The sequence below is a fragment of the Chiloscyllium punctatum genome, chromosome 6, assembly GCF_047496795.1.
Source record: "Chiloscyllium punctatum isolate Juve2018m chromosome 6, sChiPun1.3, whole genome shotgun sequence".
NCBI classification, from domain to species: Eukaryota; Metazoa; Chordata; class Chondrichthyes; order Orectolobiformes; family Hemiscylliidae; genus Chiloscyllium; species Chiloscyllium punctatum.
The window spans coordinates 76,334,521-76,353,609 of NC_092744.1; the positions used below are offsets into that span (position 1 = coordinate 76,334,521).

General features: G+C 40.7%; 1 protein-coding gene across 2 annotated transcripts in view; it reads left to right on the top strand.

Annotated features, from left to right (window-relative positions):
• parlb (presenilin associated, rhomboid-like b) overlaps positions 1–18,407 on the top strand; it is a 45,850-nt gene extending 27,443 nt beyond the window's left edge. For both annotated transcript variants that reach the window (XM_072572978.1, XM_072572979.1), the window contains exons 5-10: positions 7,858–7,953; positions 8,731–8,880; positions 10,786–10,856; positions 11,723–11,824; positions 13,096–13,193; positions 15,414–18,407. In XM_072572978.1, the coding sequence (XP_072429079.1) occupies positions 7,858–7,953; positions 8,731–8,880; positions 10,786–10,856; positions 11,723–11,824; positions 13,096–13,193; positions 15,414–15,528 (632 nt within the window). In that variant the 3' untranslated portion in view covers positions 15,529–18,407. The remainder of the gene's footprint in view (positions 1–7,857; positions 7,954–8,730; positions 8,881–10,785; positions 10,857–11,722; positions 11,825–13,095; positions 13,194–15,413) is intronic.
• Positions 18,408–19,089: the final 682 nt, after the last annotated feature.

Consider the following 19,089-nt stretch of genomic DNA (forward strand, 5'->3'; position numbering starts at 1 on the left):
TGCTCTCTAGTTCTGGACTCCCCCACCCCAGGGAAAAGACCTTGTCTATCTACCCTACCCATGTTCCTCATGATTTTATAAAACTGTATAAGGTCACCCCTCAGCCACCGACACTCCAAAGAAAACAGCCCCAGACTATTCAGCCTCTCTGTATAGCTCAAATCCTCCAACCCTGGTAACATCTTTGTAAATCTTTTCTGAACTCTTTCAAGTTTCACAACATCTTTCTGATAGGTGGGAGACAAGAATTGCAAGCAGTATTCCAACAGTGGCCTAACCAATGTCCTGTACAGCCACAATATGACCTTCCAACTCCTATACTCAATGCTCTGACCAATAAAGGATTGCATACCAAACGCCGCCTTCACTCTCCTATCTGCCTGGAACTCCACTTTCAAGGGACTGGGAACTTGTACTCCAAGGTCTCTTAGTTCAGCAACACTCCCTAGGACCTTACCATTAAGTATATAAGTCCTGCCCTGATTTGCCTTTCCAAAATGCAGCACCTCACATTTATCTGAATTAAACTTTATCTGCCACTCCTTAGCTCTTTGGCCCATCTGATCAAAATCCCATTGAGGTAGCCTACTACACTGTCCACTGCACCTCCAATTTTGGTGAGGTCTGCAAACTTACTAACTATATCTCCTGTACTCACACCCAAATCATTTATGTAAATGATGAAAGGTAGTGGACCCAGCACCAATCCTTGTGGCACTCCACTGGTCACAGGTCTCCAGTCTGAAAACAATCCTCCTCCACCACCACCTTCTGTCTTCTACCTTTGAGCCAGTTCTGTATCCAATGGCTAGTTCTCCCTGTACTACATGAGATCTAATCTTGCTAAACAGTCTACCTTGAGGAACCTTGTCGAACACTTTAGTGAAATCCATATCGATCACGTCCACTGCTCTGCCCTCATCAATCCTCTTTGTGACTTGTTCAAAAAACTCAATCAAGTTTATGAGACATGATTTCCCACGCACAAAACCATGTTGACTATCCCTAATCAGTCATAGAGATGTACAGCATGGAAACAGACCCTTCGGTCCAACCCGTCCATGCCGACCAGATATCCCAACCCAATCTAGTCCCACCTGCCAGCACCCGGCCCATATCCCTCCAAACCCTTCCTATTCATATACCCATCCAAATGCCTCTTAAATATTGCAATTGCACCAGCCTCCACCACATCCTCTGGTAGCTCATTCCATACACGTACCATCCTCTGCGTGAAAAAGTTGCCCCTTAGGTCTCTTTTATATTTTTCCCCTCTCACCCTAAACCTATACCCTCTAGTTCTGGATTCCCTGACCCCAGGGAAAAGACTTTGCCTATTTACCCTATCCACGCCCCTCATAATTTTTAAACCTCTATAAGATCATCCCTCCGCCTCCGACAGTCCTTGCCTTTCCAAATACATGTACATCCTGTCACTCAAGATTCCCTCCACCAACTTGCCCACCATTGGTGTCAGCCTCACTGGTCAATAGCTCCCTGGCTTTTCCTTACCATCTTTCTTAAATACTGTCGTGGCACCACATTAGCCAACCTCCAGTCTTCCGGCACCTCACCTGTGAGTATCGATGATCCAAATATCTCAGCAAGGGGCCCAGCAATCACTTCCCTAACTTTCCTCAGAATTCTAGGGTACACTTGATCAGGTCCTGAGGGTTTATCTGTTTTTATGCATATTAAGACATTAGCACCACCACCTCTGTAATATGGACATTTTTCAAGATGTCATCGTCTATTTCCCCACATTCTTATATCTTCCATGTCCTTCTCCATGTTTAACACTGAGGCAAAATACTCATTTAGTACCTTCCTCATATCCTGCGGTTCCACAATTCAGCTGGCTTGCTGATCTTTGAAGGGCCCTATTCTTTCCCTAGTTACCATGTTGTGGTATTTATAGAATCCCTTTGGATCCTCCTTAACCCTATTTGCCAAAGCTATCTCATGTCCCCTTTTTGCCCTCCTGATTTCCTACTGCATTTATACTCTTTTAAGGATTCACTCGATCTCTGCTGTCTATATCTGTCATATGCTTTCTTCGTTTCCTTAAACAAAACTTCAATTTCTCTAGTCATCCAGCATTCCCTACACTTACCAGCCTTTCCTTTCACACTAACAGGAATATACTGTCTCTGGACTCTCATTATCTCATTTTTGAGGGCTTCCCATTTTCCAGCTGTCCCTTTACCTGCGAACATTTCCCCCCAGTCACCTTTTAAAAGTTCTTGCCTAATACTGTCAAAATTGGCCTTCCTCCAATTTAGAATTTCAGCTTTTAGATCCGATCACTGTTTTAAAACTAATAGAATTATGGTCTCTGGTCCCAAAGTACTCGCCCACTGACACCTCAGTCACCTGCCCTGCCTTATTTCCCAAGAGTAGGTCAAGCTTTGCACCTTCTCTAGTAGGTACATCCACATACTGAATCAGAAAATTGTCTTGTTCACACTTAACAAATTCCTCTCCATCCAAAACTTTGATACGATGGCACTCCCTGTTTATGTTTGGAAAGTTAAAATCCCTTACCATAATCACCTTATTGTTCTTGCAGATAATTGAGATCTCATTACAAATTTGTTTCTCAATTTCCCTCTGACTCTTGGAGGGTCTATAATACAATCCTAATTCGGTGATTATTCCTTTCTTATTTCTCAGTTCTATCCAAATAACTTCCCTGGATATATTCCCAGGAATATTCTTCCCTAAGTACAGCAGTAGTACTATCCATTATCAAAAACACCAATTTCCTTCCTCTCTTGCCTCCCTTTCTGTCCTTCCTATAGCATTTGTATCCTGGACCATTAAGCTGTCAGTCCTGTCCATCCCTGAGTCAGGTCTCTGTAATTGCTATGATATCCCAGTCCCATATTCCTAACCATGCCCTGAGTTCATCTGCCTTCCCTGTTAGGCCTCTTGCATTGAAATAAATGGTGTTTAATTTATCAGTCCTGCCTTGTTCTCTGCTTTGTTCTTGCCTGCCCTAACTGTTTGACTTGCCTTTGTTCTCAATGTACCAGTCTCAAATTGAAATCTTTCCTCACTATCTCCCTGGGTCCCATCCCCCGCCTTACTATTTTAAATACCCCCCAAGCAGCTCTAGCAAATTGTCCCTGCCAGTATATTATTCCCCTTTCAATTCAGATGCAATTCCTCCTTCTTGTACAGATCATTTCTACCCCAGAAAAGATTTCAATGACCAAAAGTGTGAACCCTTCTTCCCTGCACCAGCTCTTCTGCCATACATTCATCTGCTCTGTCCTCCTATTCCTACCCTCACTAGCTAGCTGGAGTGATCCAGATATTACTACCCTTGAGGACCTCTTTTTTAAATTCCTGCCTAACTCTCCATATTCTCCCTTCAGAATCTCGTCTTTTTCCCTTCTTATCTCGCAGGTTCCAATGTGTATAATGATCTCTTGCTGGTCCCTCTCCCCTTTGAGAACGTTCTGCACCCTCTCTGAGATATCCTTGATCCTGGCACCAGGGAGGCAATATACCATTCTGATGTTTTACTGTCGGCTGCACAAATGTCTGTCTGTACCTCTGACTAGAGGGTTCCCTATCACAATCGATTGCTTGGAACCTGACGTACCCCTCATTACATTAGAGCCATTCTCGCTACCAGAAACCTGGCTATTCATGCTACATTCCTCTGTGTCCATCACCCCCCCTACATTTCCTAGAACGGTCTGTTTGTTTAAGATGGAGATAGCCACAGGAGACTCCTACATTACCTGCCTCCCTGAAGTTAACCTATTTATCTGACCATATCTGCGGCTTTCTCCCTCCCTATAACTGCCATCCATCACACCCGTAGCTCCTGTTAATTCTTTTTTGCCTCTAAAATATGAGGGGCTTGGATAGGGTAAATAGGCAAAGTCTTTTCCCTGGGGTTGGGGAATCCAGAGCAAGAGGGCATAGGTTTAGGGTAAGAGGGGAAAGATATAAAAGAGACCTATGGGGCAATTGTTTCACACAGAGGGTGCCACTTCAATCGATCCATTCGACCTGATAGGATTTGCAATCAAAGACACTTCCTCGAGACATAATCACCAGTAACATGGAAACTCTCTCTAAACTCCCATATCTGACAGGAAGAGCACATCACTACCAAAGGCCATCTTTGCTCCTTAACAATCCACAGACCCAGAAAAAAGCACCAACTTATTGCTCTAACAAAAAACTGCTCGAGGCTAACTTAATACTTATGGTTTATATTTTCAACATTTAATCAAGAGATAGATCTCAGTAAAACATATTATCAAGAAAGAGCCCATTCTCTCACTATTGTAGATTTACAACAAGATTACACTTAAACACTATGCACTTATCTGCTCTTGTGCTGAGAGCTCTCCCACACAGGGTCCTCCAAGGTCAGCTGTGAATTTCGCTGTTTGTTAATTTTTCCTAGACACATTCCGATGTCCAGAGGTACTTGAACTCAAACAGCAAAGGCAGTAATTGTGCAGATTCACTGCTGTGTCGGACAGCAGTGTGGGCTTCTTTCTCTGACCATGTGGTCACTGCCTTTGTTTCTCTTCCTCCTTTTTGAAGTGATGTTGTTTTGATCATTTCCATCCCCCAAAATTCCAAAACAATGCAACAGCATACGGAACAGTAATTGCTGCTCCTGGAATTGGAGGAAATCATCTGCAACACTTAAAATACCTCAAATGCTTATCTTGATTGCTCAGACCATTGGGTATAGCAGTTGGGATGTCATGTTGAGGTTGTGCAGAATATTGGTGATGTCACTTTTGAAGTGCTGTGTACAGTTCTGGTTGCTCTGCTATAGGAAGGATGTTATTAAATTGGACAGGGTTCAAAAGATATTTACCAAAATGTTGCCAGGACTGGAGGGTTAGAGTGATAAGGATAAGCTGGAATATTTTTCACTGGAGCATATAAAGTTGAGAGGTGATCTTATAACGATGTATAAGCGCTTGACAGCCATAGATAAGATGAATAGCAAAGGCTATTTTCCCTCGGGTGGGGGTGTTCAAAACTAGAGGGCATAACTTTAAGGTGAGAGGAGAAAGACTTATAAAGGATCTGATGGGCAGCGTTTTCACACACATTTTGTGGAATGAACTGCCAGAGGAAGTGGTAGATTTAGGTACGGTTATAACACTTAGAAGACATTTGGACAGGTATATGAATAGAGGGATGTGGGCCAAACACAGGCAAGTGGGACTAGTTTAGATCGGAAACTTAATCGGTGTGGATGGGTTGGATTGAAGGCTCTGTTTCTATGTTATATGACTCTGAGTTGGCAGATTAGCTATGATCGGAATGAGTGGCAGAACAGTGTTAAAGGGCTGAATGGCCTACTCCTATTTTCTATGTTTCCTCATATCACCTTTGATTCTCTAAGCAATTGTCATGAATTTGTGTCGTCTGGTTGGTGAACCTATTGCAACAGCTTCTCTCCAGCTACATTATCTCAGCATTGATTTTGTTCAGCTTCTGATCAACCTTCCACACGCAGACTGCAGGCAACCAATGCTGGTTCTTCTTGCGACTCATACTGAGCATCCACAATTCCTGAGCTGTCAGATTGTTACTTTCCTACTCCTCTCAGACCTTGCGTCATGCCTCCCCATTGTTTACCTCTCTGCCTTGACTCTTCTAACCAACGTAGACCTGCTGCAGATCTGCCTCCAGGTGCTGCAACTCTGTTTCTGTTTTGTTCCAGTAATGGGCTGCTTTTTGTCCTCTTCCCAAATCTCTTCCTAGGTAAGACCTCCTTTAGTGGCCTCCCTGATTAGAGACTACCATTTGTTACCACTTCAGGGCCAAGCCTTCCTCAGCCCATCTATTTACCTCATAGAATCCCAAAAGTGTGGAAGCAGACCATTGAGACCACACTCACCCACTGAAGAGCATCCCACCTAGACCCACTCCCCAACCCTATCCCTGTAAACCTGCATTTCTCATGACCAATTCCCCTAACTTGCGCATCTTTGAATTAGTGCATTGTTGGTGCAGTTAACATCACAATGTGCTCAGCTTCCTGTGGATGAGGCAGTGGGAGAGTCCAGAGAATTTGTAACATGTCGAGGGATGTAAGTGTAGGATTCCCTGTATGGATGGTTAGGTCTAAGCCAGATCAGTCTTCTGCACCTTATGGGCTGCATCAAAACACTAAACTTCCAGAAACTTTTGAAATTAAATTTCTTAATTGTTTTGTTTAGTTTGATATTTTTCATGCTAGCTAAGATTGCAGACTTTTATGGGTTGTGGGGAAATGTCAAGAAAGTAGGCATGAGAAGTATAAAACCATGAATGGTGGAGCAAACTTGATGGGCCAAATGGCCTTCTACTGTTTCTGTTTCTTGTGGTCGTATAGTCTTAATTTGGATGCAGGCTGTAACTATAAAAAGTTGGCCCATTTCTTTTTAATCTACTCCTGGATCTTGATTGTTTTCCTTCATTTCTCTAAACTCTGCAGTACACTCCTGAAGGTATTCCCCCTCGAATGAGCTGCTGTTCACTAGCTGCTCTGTTATCCTACTGAAAAGATCATTTGTGAATAGATGAGGTAATATCCTGGGTGTAAAACCTTTGTGAATACTGAGAAGAATTCAAACATACTTATAATTGTGGCCCCATTCATTAATAAGGCCTGTATCAGTTGAATTCAATTGCAAATTTATCTGTTAACAAGCTCTGTGCTGATTGCACTCCCTGCAGTAAGTCTGTCCATTGATCATTTTGAAGTTCCTCCCATTCTTTGCTGTTAGTCTGTAATTTTTAACAATCACACAACATCAGGTTATAGTCCATCAGGTTTATTTGGAAGTACTGTAACTTGGTGTTGTGTGATTTTTAATTTTGTTCAGCCGAGTCCACATCAAGTCTGTAATTTTATCATTCCAGCACTGTTTCAATTCAGTGCTGCGCCTCAGCCTGTTATTACCTTAACCTGAGCTGTGCCAACAGCTGTGGGACTTTACGGCATCAGTTAAGCTCACTGTTGTGGATTTGACTTTTAATCTTCAACAAAGCCACCTTCTCTCTCCCCACACCACCACCACCCCCTCAAAACCAACGACTGCAGCGTGTTTCCAAGTTTTAAAATGTAACATATCTTCTAGAAAGAGGGGCTGTCTGGTATTTTAGGTGTGAATGTAGTGGCCTGTGGTTTATAAGTAATATTGATAGTTAGTACTGTATACAGTGCCACTGAGCCATTATTACATAGTAGCTATACAGTCGCCTCCATAAAAGGCAAAAGTGGGTACTGCAGATGCTGGAGACTAGAGTCAAGATTAGAGTGGCACTGGAAAAGCACAGCAGGTCAGGCAGCATCTGAGGAGAAGGAAAATCAATGTTTTGAGCAAAAGCCCTTCATCAGGAAACAGGAAAATCGACTTTTCGGACAAAAGCCCTTCATCAGGAAGGGCTCTTCCTTATGTCTGTCAGAAGTATTGTCTGGAGTTTGGTCAGGCTGTACAAGCAGGCATAGATCCTAAAGTAATCCCCGTCTAATGTTTGCTTTCCCTAAGTAACAGCAAAAACACTGACCAATCCAGAGAAAAATCCTAATTTCTTCTTTCTGATATGAACAGATCTGTTGTTTCAGAATCTTGGGTTTATATTTTGGAATGTGTCTGCCCTGATTCACTCTTCTGATTGAAAGTTGTGAAAGTTTTTGGATGCTGGCTTAAACTCTCAAAACATTCCTGGTTTGTAGGAGCTGGCTCATGTGCTGTGAAAATTATTAACACCTGAACGATACCCCGTATAATGACATAGGTACCCTTAGATGCCATTTACTGGTTTAATGTACTCAACAATTAAGTTGCTTCACAGTCTGTTTGTTCTGTTCTTTCGCAGGCATTATAGCAGCCAATGCCTTAGTGTTCTGTTTGTGGCGTGTTCCATCAATGCAACGGACCATGGTGAAATATTTCACCTCTAATCCTGCTTCCAGTAAGTGTGACAAATATTCAGGGTTGTGCCCATCAAGATTTTACAGCCATTTTCAGTTTCCTATCCAAGCTTCCCTATAGGATTCTTTACATGATTTTGACACTCGTGAAAGAGACACATTCTGGTTCTTTTGTACGTTCTCTAATTACACAGTGCTAAAAGTTTGATAATGAAGGAGGGACAGATGAATTAATCCAACTCTGACTGAAACAACTGTAATACTGTTGCCTTTGTGGATTTTATATGAAATAAATCTGAAGTAGTTTTGACTAAATTACTGGTGAGTGTAGACTCACACTTGGGGTATTCTGGTTTGATTAACTGGGAATGAGAACTGATTTGGGACTGTATGAGAGGTACTCATTTGTTGCAGACTTTCAAATCTGCCCAGGACTGCGACAGTGGCCTGAACCCTGTTGTTTCAGTTTATGTAAAAGTTGAAGCATTTGGATCGAAAAGTAGTAAAGTGCCTTTAAACACATCTGTTGAAGAAAATATCTCATTTGAGATTCTTTGTCTGCTACTGGAGCACTCGTACTGAGACCATTAGCTTTCCTATGTATCAGTCAGTCTGTACAGTACCTTGAGTACCTTTATGTTGTGGTTATAGTGTATGTGAATCTTACTATTGAATTTACAGTATAACTGCACTGTGTTGCTGAAGTTACATTGGACATGTAAGTGTACCTGACATTGGAGATGTATATGACCCTGCTTTCTCAGTTAGTAGTGAATGAAGAGTGCCGACCATTCATACTGTTTTTCTTCTTGTTTAAGCGGCGTTGTGCTTACCCATGGTACTGTCGACCTTCAGCCACTATTCATTCTTTCACATGGCAGCAAACATGTACGTGCTATGGAGTTTCTCCTCCAGTATAGTCCAACTTCTCGGGCAAGAGCAGTTCATGGCTGTCTACCTATCAGCAGGTAACTACTTCGCTACTACAACTTCTGATCAGAGGTAGAACTTAGTAAACTTTAAGATAAAATGTTTCCCTGTAAGTTTGTGTAAGAAAGACATGCATGTTGGAGCCCTGGGTGAGAATTGAATAGGTTAGGCATTGGTACAGTGAACCTTTGTTTCAGAAAAATGTAAGGAGGAGGAAATTATATACACTGGTGCATTTAGAAACTGGAAAAGCAAGCAGGAAACATCAGACTAATGAGAGAATTGACACAGAAAAGGGTAGGGACGAGCGTGAAAGAAGAGTTGACTTTTTTTGATATTCCATTCGGAATGTGCACTGCTTGTCTAAAGTTGACAGCAAGATTCAATTATTGGAGAAAGTTTATAGAATTTCTTTAAGGAATAGTGAGAATAAATTGTGTTCAGCGCATGTGAAATGCTTATAAGCAAGGTTGTTTTGAGACATTTGAGTACTCGAGTATTAATAGATTAAAAGGGACTGGGAATGCATCTGACATTAGAGGTGGGTCAGATGGAAGAGAAAATACAATGCCCAAAGGAAATCCTGAGTTAATGGGCCAGGGGAAATAATTAGGAGGCATCTGCCATCAGCTGGACAACTGGTAGAAACATTTGAGAAGAAGTTACACCACCTAAAATGGATTTTTCAAAGAAACTATGATAGTATGTTGTTTTGAAGGGCACTGTGGCAGATTCTGAACAGAATATAAAAATTTAAAATATTTGGATTTGCAACCATGTTTTCAAGAAGAGAAGTTGGACTTAGAGTGGGGAATAGCTAGATTACAACTTGAAATATTATGATGCAGGTGTAAAACTTAAAGTATACAGCCTGGGGAAAATGGAAAAGGTGCCAATTTGGGCAGCACTGCTGCCTCACGGTGCCAGGGTCCCAGGTTCGAATCCCGCCTCGGGTGTCTGTCTGTGTGGAGTTTGCACATTCTCCCCGTGTCTGCATGGGTTTCCTCCGGGTGCTCCGGTTTCCTCCCACAGTCCAAAAATGTGCAGGTCAGGTGAATTGGCCATGCTAAATTGTCCATAGTGTTAGGTGCATTAGTCAGAGGGAAATGAGTCTGGGTGGGTTACTCTTCGGAGGGTCAGTGGACTTGTTGGACCAAAGGGCCTGTACACTGTAGAGAATCTAATCTTAATCAGAAACCTTATTTGGTGTCCCAGGTTTGACATGTAGGACAACTATAAGACTTGATGTCAACTACCACAGTATAGCAGAATAATGCAGGATCTGGCACATCAGGGAATCAGCTAGGGTAAGGATGAGGTCTGAAATCTTCCATGAAGCCAACAGAGAATTGTTAACTTACTGATTCAGAAAGACTGATTACAAGAATGCACACTTTCGTTCACTGAGGATAAGCATTGCAAATTGCACTGATTCCCAGTGACAGACGAATCAAGTCTTTTACATCGATTGTGACTTGGCTGCAGAATTGTCTGTAGACAGTACATGTAAGGTAGTGACCAGAGAGCTCTCTGTGAGGAGACAGAGTATACGAGCTAGTAATGGAGTTTAGAGAACGTATACTGTGCCAGCTCCCTCAACTCCACCACTGTTATATGTGGTAAGTTTGGGGTTCCGCTATCACTTCCTTTCTCGAGGATGCTAAGATTAATTGTAGAATTGCCATTTATACCCTGTTTAAGATTGAGCAGCGCAGCAATGGAATTGTGGCCAGTCCATATTATTTATTTGTCATGTCAGCAGAGGAGTAGAGATTTATATTTATGTGAGATGATTTATGTCACTTAAATGTTGCAAGTGGAAATCTATGCGCTGATATTTTTCTTTGACCAAATTATTCCTGCATTTTCCCCTATTGTTTAACTGACAGTCTGTGTAAATAGCTGCTAATGATTATTGCATTTTATCTCTTGTTATGTTTCAGGTGTTATCTCCACGTTTGCCAGTTATGTGTACAAAACTGCAACTGGCCGCTTAGGAGCATCACTTGGAGCTGTAAGTGTCCTGTTATCTTAAAAGATCTTAAATTATTATTAAAATGTATTGTTGATGGAATATGGTGGAAAGTCCTGAGAGCTACAGCTGTGTTGCAATGTTCTGTCGTAAACAGCTAGATTGAAAAGATATTCTTGTGAAATATTGCAAACCTCAAGCCTGCTAAAACGTAGACCCATCTTGTCTACTTTCCTTTTATTCTGACAGTAATAATCAATAATATGTCTCATTGCAAGATATATGTCCAGTAAGATCCTAATGAAATCTCAGCTAGTTATCCTGTAGTCTTTTTCTGAGAGCTGTTCTGAAGCTCCCCTGCTGCCAACTCTTTGTGAACTAATCCTTTTATTTATTCTCCTATCTGTTTCTAGTGCTTGTTCTTCTATCTTGTATCAAATCCAATACTCCTGACTCACCACCTTCTTATTAACTTTGTTACTTCAGTCATGTTTCCCAACCTAGTTGGCACAGCGTTGCTTCTTTAAACCATAAACTGTGCATTCAGTGTTCGGATCTTTCTGAACTTTCAGCAGTTTAATGCTCCAGTTACTCTTCCCTTTTCCTCGAATGGATGGCTGTATGATCATTGTTGCTTGAGTGTCCCAGTGTCCCATCACCCTTTCATTGCTTTTTGAATCAGTTAGAGGGATTGAAGTTTAAACACAGAGTTCGTGTGACATTCTGAAGCAACGTTCCCAGCATTTGTGTTCAAGGCTGTGGGCATGATCCCAGTATGTATTTCCCTGGTCCCGTAAGGCATTCATCACAGTAGCCATTTTCATCACATTTCATACAGATAAGTTTGCAAATGTGGATCCACTTTTTTTTTTCTTCTCACCTACTGTTTTGTCTTTTCTTCACACTAGTCTGGTGCAATAATGACTGTTCTTGCTGCGGTCTGCTCCAAAATGCCTGAAGCAAAACTGGCCATCATCCTGCTGCCCATGTTCACCTTCACAGCCAGCAGCGTAAGTTTCCAATGCACCTTCTGGATATGGTGTAGTACACCATATCCAGAAAAGATAAAACTTTTCGTGGGTTTTATCTATCTCAATATTGTTCACATCCTGTCAGAAGAAGAGAATATTGCTGCAAGAAGGTGCATTTTGTTGAAGCTTTTCTTCAGGACATTGGCAAGAAATATCAATGTAAAGAGGAATTCTTTTTAATTACTGTATAATCAATTTAAAATTGTTACTCAGACTCTCAGTGTGACACACTGAGTTATGTATTAATATGTAGAGCCTTTTTTTGTTGCAGATAAAAGAAATGTACTCATATTGTGCCTGTTTCAGCTTAACAAAATAGGCAACGGCCATTCTGTAGTTCAATCCTGAGGACATGCCAAGAATTTCCTTGAATTAAGCTTTGCAGGCAACTATGCATGTGAGCTCATTCAGGAGCATGCACATGCACACGCCCGCCTGTTTCCAAATATAATACATCACCACATTGAAGTTACGTGTAAATTACACATGCACAGCAAAGTGCGTGCAGCTTTCAAAAGTGGTTCAGTGGTGGGGAGAGGGTATGTTGGATGGGGGTAATCCCCCAGTGTGAGGAGGGAAGAGGGCCCCCCGAAGACTAGGAGGCGACAAACCCTACTCTCCCTCTTGCTCCCTTCTCCTGCACTCCCCTGCTGTTTTTCCCCACACCAAACCCAAACGAACCCCCACCCCCACCCACCTCCGCAAACTCTCTTCCCCGTTCTCGATCTTGTCCTTTCTCACTTAGTACTGCAAAGAGACAGCTACACTACACTAGATAGGAATAGCTATAATACCATATAATTATTTATACAATGTATCTGCACAGTACCATACTTACTTAAATCTATGCTTTGTGTCTATATTTCAACATCATCTTCCTGTGAAAAGAATGGACATGTATAATGAGTCTTGTGGAGCCATCATGAGACATGCAAAATAGAACAGCTAAGATTTCCTGTACCGAGCAGCATGGTACCTCAAAAGTGTTCACGCACACATGATTATATACTTCCTTATTTTTATGTAGTCCTTAAGCTCCGCCAGTGACGCCTCAATGTCCCACCCTAAATCTAGCATGCACTAAAATGGTAGATGCCTCTTCTGTTAATGCTTAGACATGTTGAGACCTATTGACCTGGTTCTTACTGTTTAAGAATGTCAGGATCTATTTTGTTGTTTCCTAAATATAACCATGGACAGCTAGGATGGGTACTTGCAGTAGGGTTTACATTTGGTTTTGTCTGTTGCAGGCTCTGAAAGCGATTATAGCCATGGATACAACTGGCCTGATTCTGGGATGGAGGTTTTTCGACCACGCAGCTCACTTGGGTGGTGCAATCTTTGGAATGTGAGTCTGGGATCACTTCAGCCGTAGCAATTATTTTCTTTTAAACAGTGCTAAGAGTTCAGTGTCCTGATATTGTAGTGAAAGGATTCTTCAGATGATGTGGAGATCTTGGGTTCAAAAGACAATGTATGGAAGAAGTTATTTGTGGATTACTCTGCCAGCCAACAGTGTAATCTTTTGGTGGATGATTAAAGATCAGTCAAGATAGTTAGGAGGTGAGGCAACTGTCATCTATAAGTGGCTAATCAGTACCTCACAAGTTTGGGTGAAAATGTTGGGTAAGAGTGAGAACTGGAAAAGTAACAGAATGAAGAAAGGGTCTAACAAAATACTAAGCAAAGCAGGAATATTCTTACAGGGGACTTGTTAGTGGTATTGTTAAGTAGCTCAAGAGAAAAACTTATTAGTGATATGATTAAGTACCTCAAGGAAGAGAAAGAAGTATGGAAGCAGGTATGTTAAAAAAAATTACACTCGTCAATAGTACAAGATGAGGGTGTAGACAAACTACTCAATTCTCATGTATGAGAAAGAGTTCATGATCCCAGAAAAACAGAGCACAAGAGTTAGCCCAGAGCCAAAACCTAGAGGACAACTGGACAGAATGAAATAATAAGATTAAAACCAAACTGGATCCAAGTGCAGATTTATTTTTCCAAAAAATAGGAAGGAAAATTGGAAATGTTAATTATAATCCTCTGGTGCTTACTAGATTAGTGATAGCTTCAGGGAACTGAAAGTTATAAAATGTGACATCTGTTGAAAATATGGAGGAAATGACAAATCAATTAACTATAACAATGATGGGAAATAGCTGTCATGTTTGGAATAAGTGAACACTTGAAAAATGTAAGCTGATTAAGAGAGTGCTTAAGACAACAGGATAGGTTTAGAAAAGGTGGGTCATATTCACCTAACTCAGTAGAACACTTTAATAGTGGAATTAATAGATGCCCTATCTATGGATTTTCAAAAGACATTAACTAGCATTGTAAATCAATATTGGAGGTGACCTGTTTGCAAGAATGGCACATTGGTCAGGGGTTAGGACGCTGGATGAAGATTGGGTAAAATTGAATGTTGCAAATGTTGGCATAATTGAAATGGGATTGGTAATAAAGGGGACCACAGTCAAGTTTGTAGGTTGTACTAAGCTAGAATTGATAATGAATTGTTAAGACGATAAGAGCAATGTGACGTAGATTAACTAAGTAAAAAAGTGAATAATATGAACATCAACATGTGAAGTTGTTCACTTTGGAGATAAGAATAACACCTGTCACGGTGTATAGTACTGATTTAATCTTCTGGAAATCGCTGTTCAGTTTTGAGGGCCCCATCCACATTTTAACGGATTTATGCTAACCTTCAAGTAATTCCAGAAATGGTTCATTTGAATGATACTTGCACCATCAGGTGTTCCCATGTCAGCTCGAGTATAGATTAGATGCAAATACAAATGGGTTAGAAATATTTCATTTCAAGTGTCCAATCACTGCACCATATTGTCCAGTATCAGTAAAGCTCTCTACACTGCATTAATATTGTATAATGCCCTTTCCCATACTAACCATTCTGAAATTTCTGAGTGCCCTTGTTGGTTTAATGCTAAATTAAGGATAGTTTTGGGTTTAAGGGAAGAAGGAACTAAGTTGTGACTCTCAAGATCATTCATCTCATGTCTAAGCTGGAGTTGGCTGGAAGATTGCAATGAAACATCATGGCATAACTTGAAGTACACAGTTCAGTCCCCCTGCTTTCCCATCTCAAAAGAATACTATATCCACTGTATTCTGCCTCTGATGCATTATTACAATTACATTGGACTTTTTGAAATTAAAGAGGAATAATATGTTAGTGTGGAGTGAAATCTGCCACATAGCTTTTCAAGGTCCCCATTTATTCTCCAGCTTATCAATGATTAGAACTCATTTGTTTGCTTGACTGACCAAGCCAGCTACTCCCAGAGTTACTATTTCTCATAGCTGTAATGACTCCTATTATACCTGATTTGCTTTCAAATCATTATAGATTTCCTTGTGCAAATAACAAAAACGTAATACAATTTAACTGAAATTTGTTTGTACACAGTTCTTTTCCACCTGCGCACCTGCTGTGTATTCCCAGGAATTGGTACCTTGAGTAAATTGTTTGAAGTGATGTTATTGTTTGTGGTATCTGCTTCATTAAAATAACACGCTGTTCTTTGTCATTTTTCAGTTGGTATATCTTTTATGGACATGAACTGATTTGGAAGAACAGAGAGCCTCTGGTGAAGGTGTGGCATGACATGAGGACTAAGGGTCCCGGAAGTGGAGGGCGTGGCCCGTCCTAGTCAAAAAGCTGCAATTTAGAAAGAAAAGTGATATCCTCTATGCTTTGGGACAAGCACAGGAGAGAGACAATAACTAAACACTGGGCCCCAGCAGAAGTAGGAGTTTACAGCAGGACCCTGAATTCAGGCAAAGCAACAAGCTGCAGCAAATTTTTAACTTCTGAAGGAGTGTATTTAGACTATTTACAGGACTGTACATTGAGAAATAAACAGGAGCATTTTGAAGAAAAGGTTTTGACCCGACATTTCTCTTCCCCGTTGCACTAGCTGGCCCAATCCTCCAAAAAGAAACTGACTTGAGACCAACTGTTAAAAATCTGTCAGCTGCTCGAAGCACATTTGAATTTGAGACCATCCTTTACTTTTGCCATAACATAAAACAAAGAACTGTGGCTGCTGCAGGTTCGGAAACAAAAACAGAAATTGCTGAAGAAACTCAGCAGGTCTGGCAGCATCTGTGGGGAGAAAACAGAGTTAATGTTTCGAGTCTGGTAACTGTTCATCAAAATACTTCTGATGAAGAGTCAATGGAATCGAAACGTTAACTCTGTTTTCTCTCCACAGATGCTGGCAGACCTGCTGACTGTCATCAGTTTCTGTTTTTGTTTCATTCACTTGCAATCTGTCCCTGGTTGGGTTAAATGGCATAATATGAAGTTGTCAAATTAGTCCCCAAATATACATCCATTCCCTTATCTGGAGAAAGAATATGTGATGAATACTCAAGTTTTTACAGCTTAGCCAAATGCATTCAGCATTTGGAAATTATTGCCACAAATTAAAGTTCTCAGAGAACTATTTCGAAATCTGTAATTTATGTGTTGGTTTGGTTGATGTAGAATGTTTTGGGAAACACAAGCCCATTAGCTCAAGTCTAGAGCTCTCAACCTATACATGACCACAATACACACAGTGGTACCACTGGAATTTAATCAGCAAAATCCATGCAGTTTACCAGCCTGGTAAATTCCCACTGCTGATCTGCAAGCTAGTTCCCCTATAACTACTAGGCCATTGAATTGAGGAGTTCTCTGGAGCCAATTAGGAAGGTTTAAAAGTCGACAAACTATTGAAATTTCAATTTTAATTAATGCTTTGGTACACAGAATATTTTGACCAATTGCCAATCTCGATTTAATGGTCAGGTACAGGGGTTTATAGTTTGCCACCATTATGGTTCTAAGTCTGAGACTGTTGCTGCTATGATCTGTTTCTGGTGAGTGAACAGCATACTTGTCAGACCTGTGCCCCTTTGTGCAAAGGGTGACTGGGTTTCAGTACACTTGAAAACTCAAGTTGAGTTGAATGCACTACTCAAATTGTTTAAGTGTCAAGCACTTTATATAAAGTTGTTGGTTTATTTACCATCCTCTCTGCTTTATATAGAACTAGATTTGAATAGGCAAAGGGAAACCATGTCACCTCTCAGGTTTAACCTGTATTTCAAGCAGGTACATCTGAGTTTCTGTGTACATTGTATATCAGCAGAAGTGTTTTCTTCAAAGGGGTGATTATGGGGGAGAACAGAAAGGACTGCTAGAGCAACCCATAATCCAATAATACAGCATTGAGTTGGGCAAATTATTGGCCCCTGAATTTGAGCTTCACAAACCTTGGAATGTGTTTTCCTATCTTCTCCCCTCCACCAACTTCTCCTGTTCCTATGTTTCCCCATTATCTTTATTTGAATTGATGTTGAATCGAGGACCACTGTGATTTTGATGACTTAATGACATCCTCAACATTAAACATTGTTGAGTTAGTAACTAAATTGATTAAAACACCTACAGCCATTTAGAAAGCACTTTATTGTGTCTTCAGGATGTTCCAAAACACTTTATTCATGGATTTTGTTTTTGTAGGAGCAGTCAGTCACAGCAGTCACTTCATTTACAGCAAAGTCACACGCATCCTTGAGGGAGGAATGTTAATCGTAACACTTTGAGTGCTCTTAAATTAGCGCCTTTGGGTCTTTTACAGGGTCCAGGTTATTACTCTACTGAATCATAGTACCTCCAATGGTGATGCACTGTGGAACCAATTTCAGTCGTGTGATTAAGAATGTAGAAGCAAGGATGTTACCAGCTAGGTCATACAATTAGGCGTAGTGAACAAACCAGCCATCACTGTTCCCGGAGAAGTGTTGAGACTGCCAACTATTCTGAGTATGGGAAATCTTATTTCTTAGTTGCCTTGCTCCCATGTACGACTGATTTTGTGTTCTTATGCAACAACTATGTTCAAATATTCAAATGGCTATTGTCAACAATTCCTGTGGTTTGACCCTGTTCTAGCACACAGATTTCAATTAAGCTCTGTCACATTGTGCAATTATTGTTTTAATGCTGATGCACTGTATTGCAGTGCTGTTTTCCAGTAATTTGTTCCCATGTTGCTTGGCCCTTGAAAGCTTAACCCTACTATGTCAATATTACACCTAAATCAGGGAGTCTAAAGGTATGAAGTACACATTAATTATGCCAACTATGAAATATCTATCATTATTAACCTACGTCATGCCAGAAGTAATCCATAACAAAATCAGTTGACTAAATATAGCATTCTATAGTGTCCATACACAACAGTTGGCTATTCATAAATTTTAATTAATTATGTCAGGTTTTGCAAAGTGTAGACAAACTATCAAACAGAGCTTTTATCTACTCATATTTTTGTTACTTGTGTTCACAATTGACTATGATTGTAAATCAAGCAAGTTACAGATTAACTCCTGTTCCCCTTTTGTGTAACTATTTGCTGCTGTTATTACCTACTCAGTGTTCCTTGGAAAAGCATTGTTTTCAATGAAATTTGGAGCGAATATGTGACAAATCTATGCTGTATTGAATGGCTATATAAATCATTGTTTGAAAATAGCATTATATGTGGATCACTGAATTGAGGTATTTTGGAGAATATTTACAGCACAGAAACAGGGTATTCTCATATTTAAACTGGAGTTTATTCCCCACCCGAGCCTCCTCCCATTCCTACCTCGAGTCTCATCAACTTTTATTGTATTCATCTAGCTTCCCCTTTATGCCATTTGCCTCAACTGTCACTTGGTAACAAAGATTAACAACCCTGGTAGAAGAGATTTCTTCTGAATTTCCTGTCTTCTATTTATGGTACTTAGTCTAGACTTATTGCAAGGAGAAACATTCTTTATATGACTCCCATAGTAAATATTTTCATACCTGTGAGTTACCTTCCACTATTTCAGAGAGGAAAGAGCTCAGTCTGTTCAATTCTTTTTGATGGGTAAAGCTTGCTGTTTTTCTTGCATTGTGTATTAATATATTTTCAGCTGCAGCTTAATATCATCATCAAATATTGAAATTGTGCTTGTGATTTCTGGTCCAATTCCTTATGTAAATAGTGAACATTTGACTACCCAGCAGAGTTCCTTGTGGAGCTCTACTTCCTATCTTGTGCCACTCTGAATGACCACCTACTGGTTCAATACCCACCTCAGGCGACTGACTGTGTGGAGTTTGCACATTCTCCCCGTGTCTGCGTGGGTTTCCTCCGGGTGCTCCGGTTTCCTCCCACAGTCCAAAG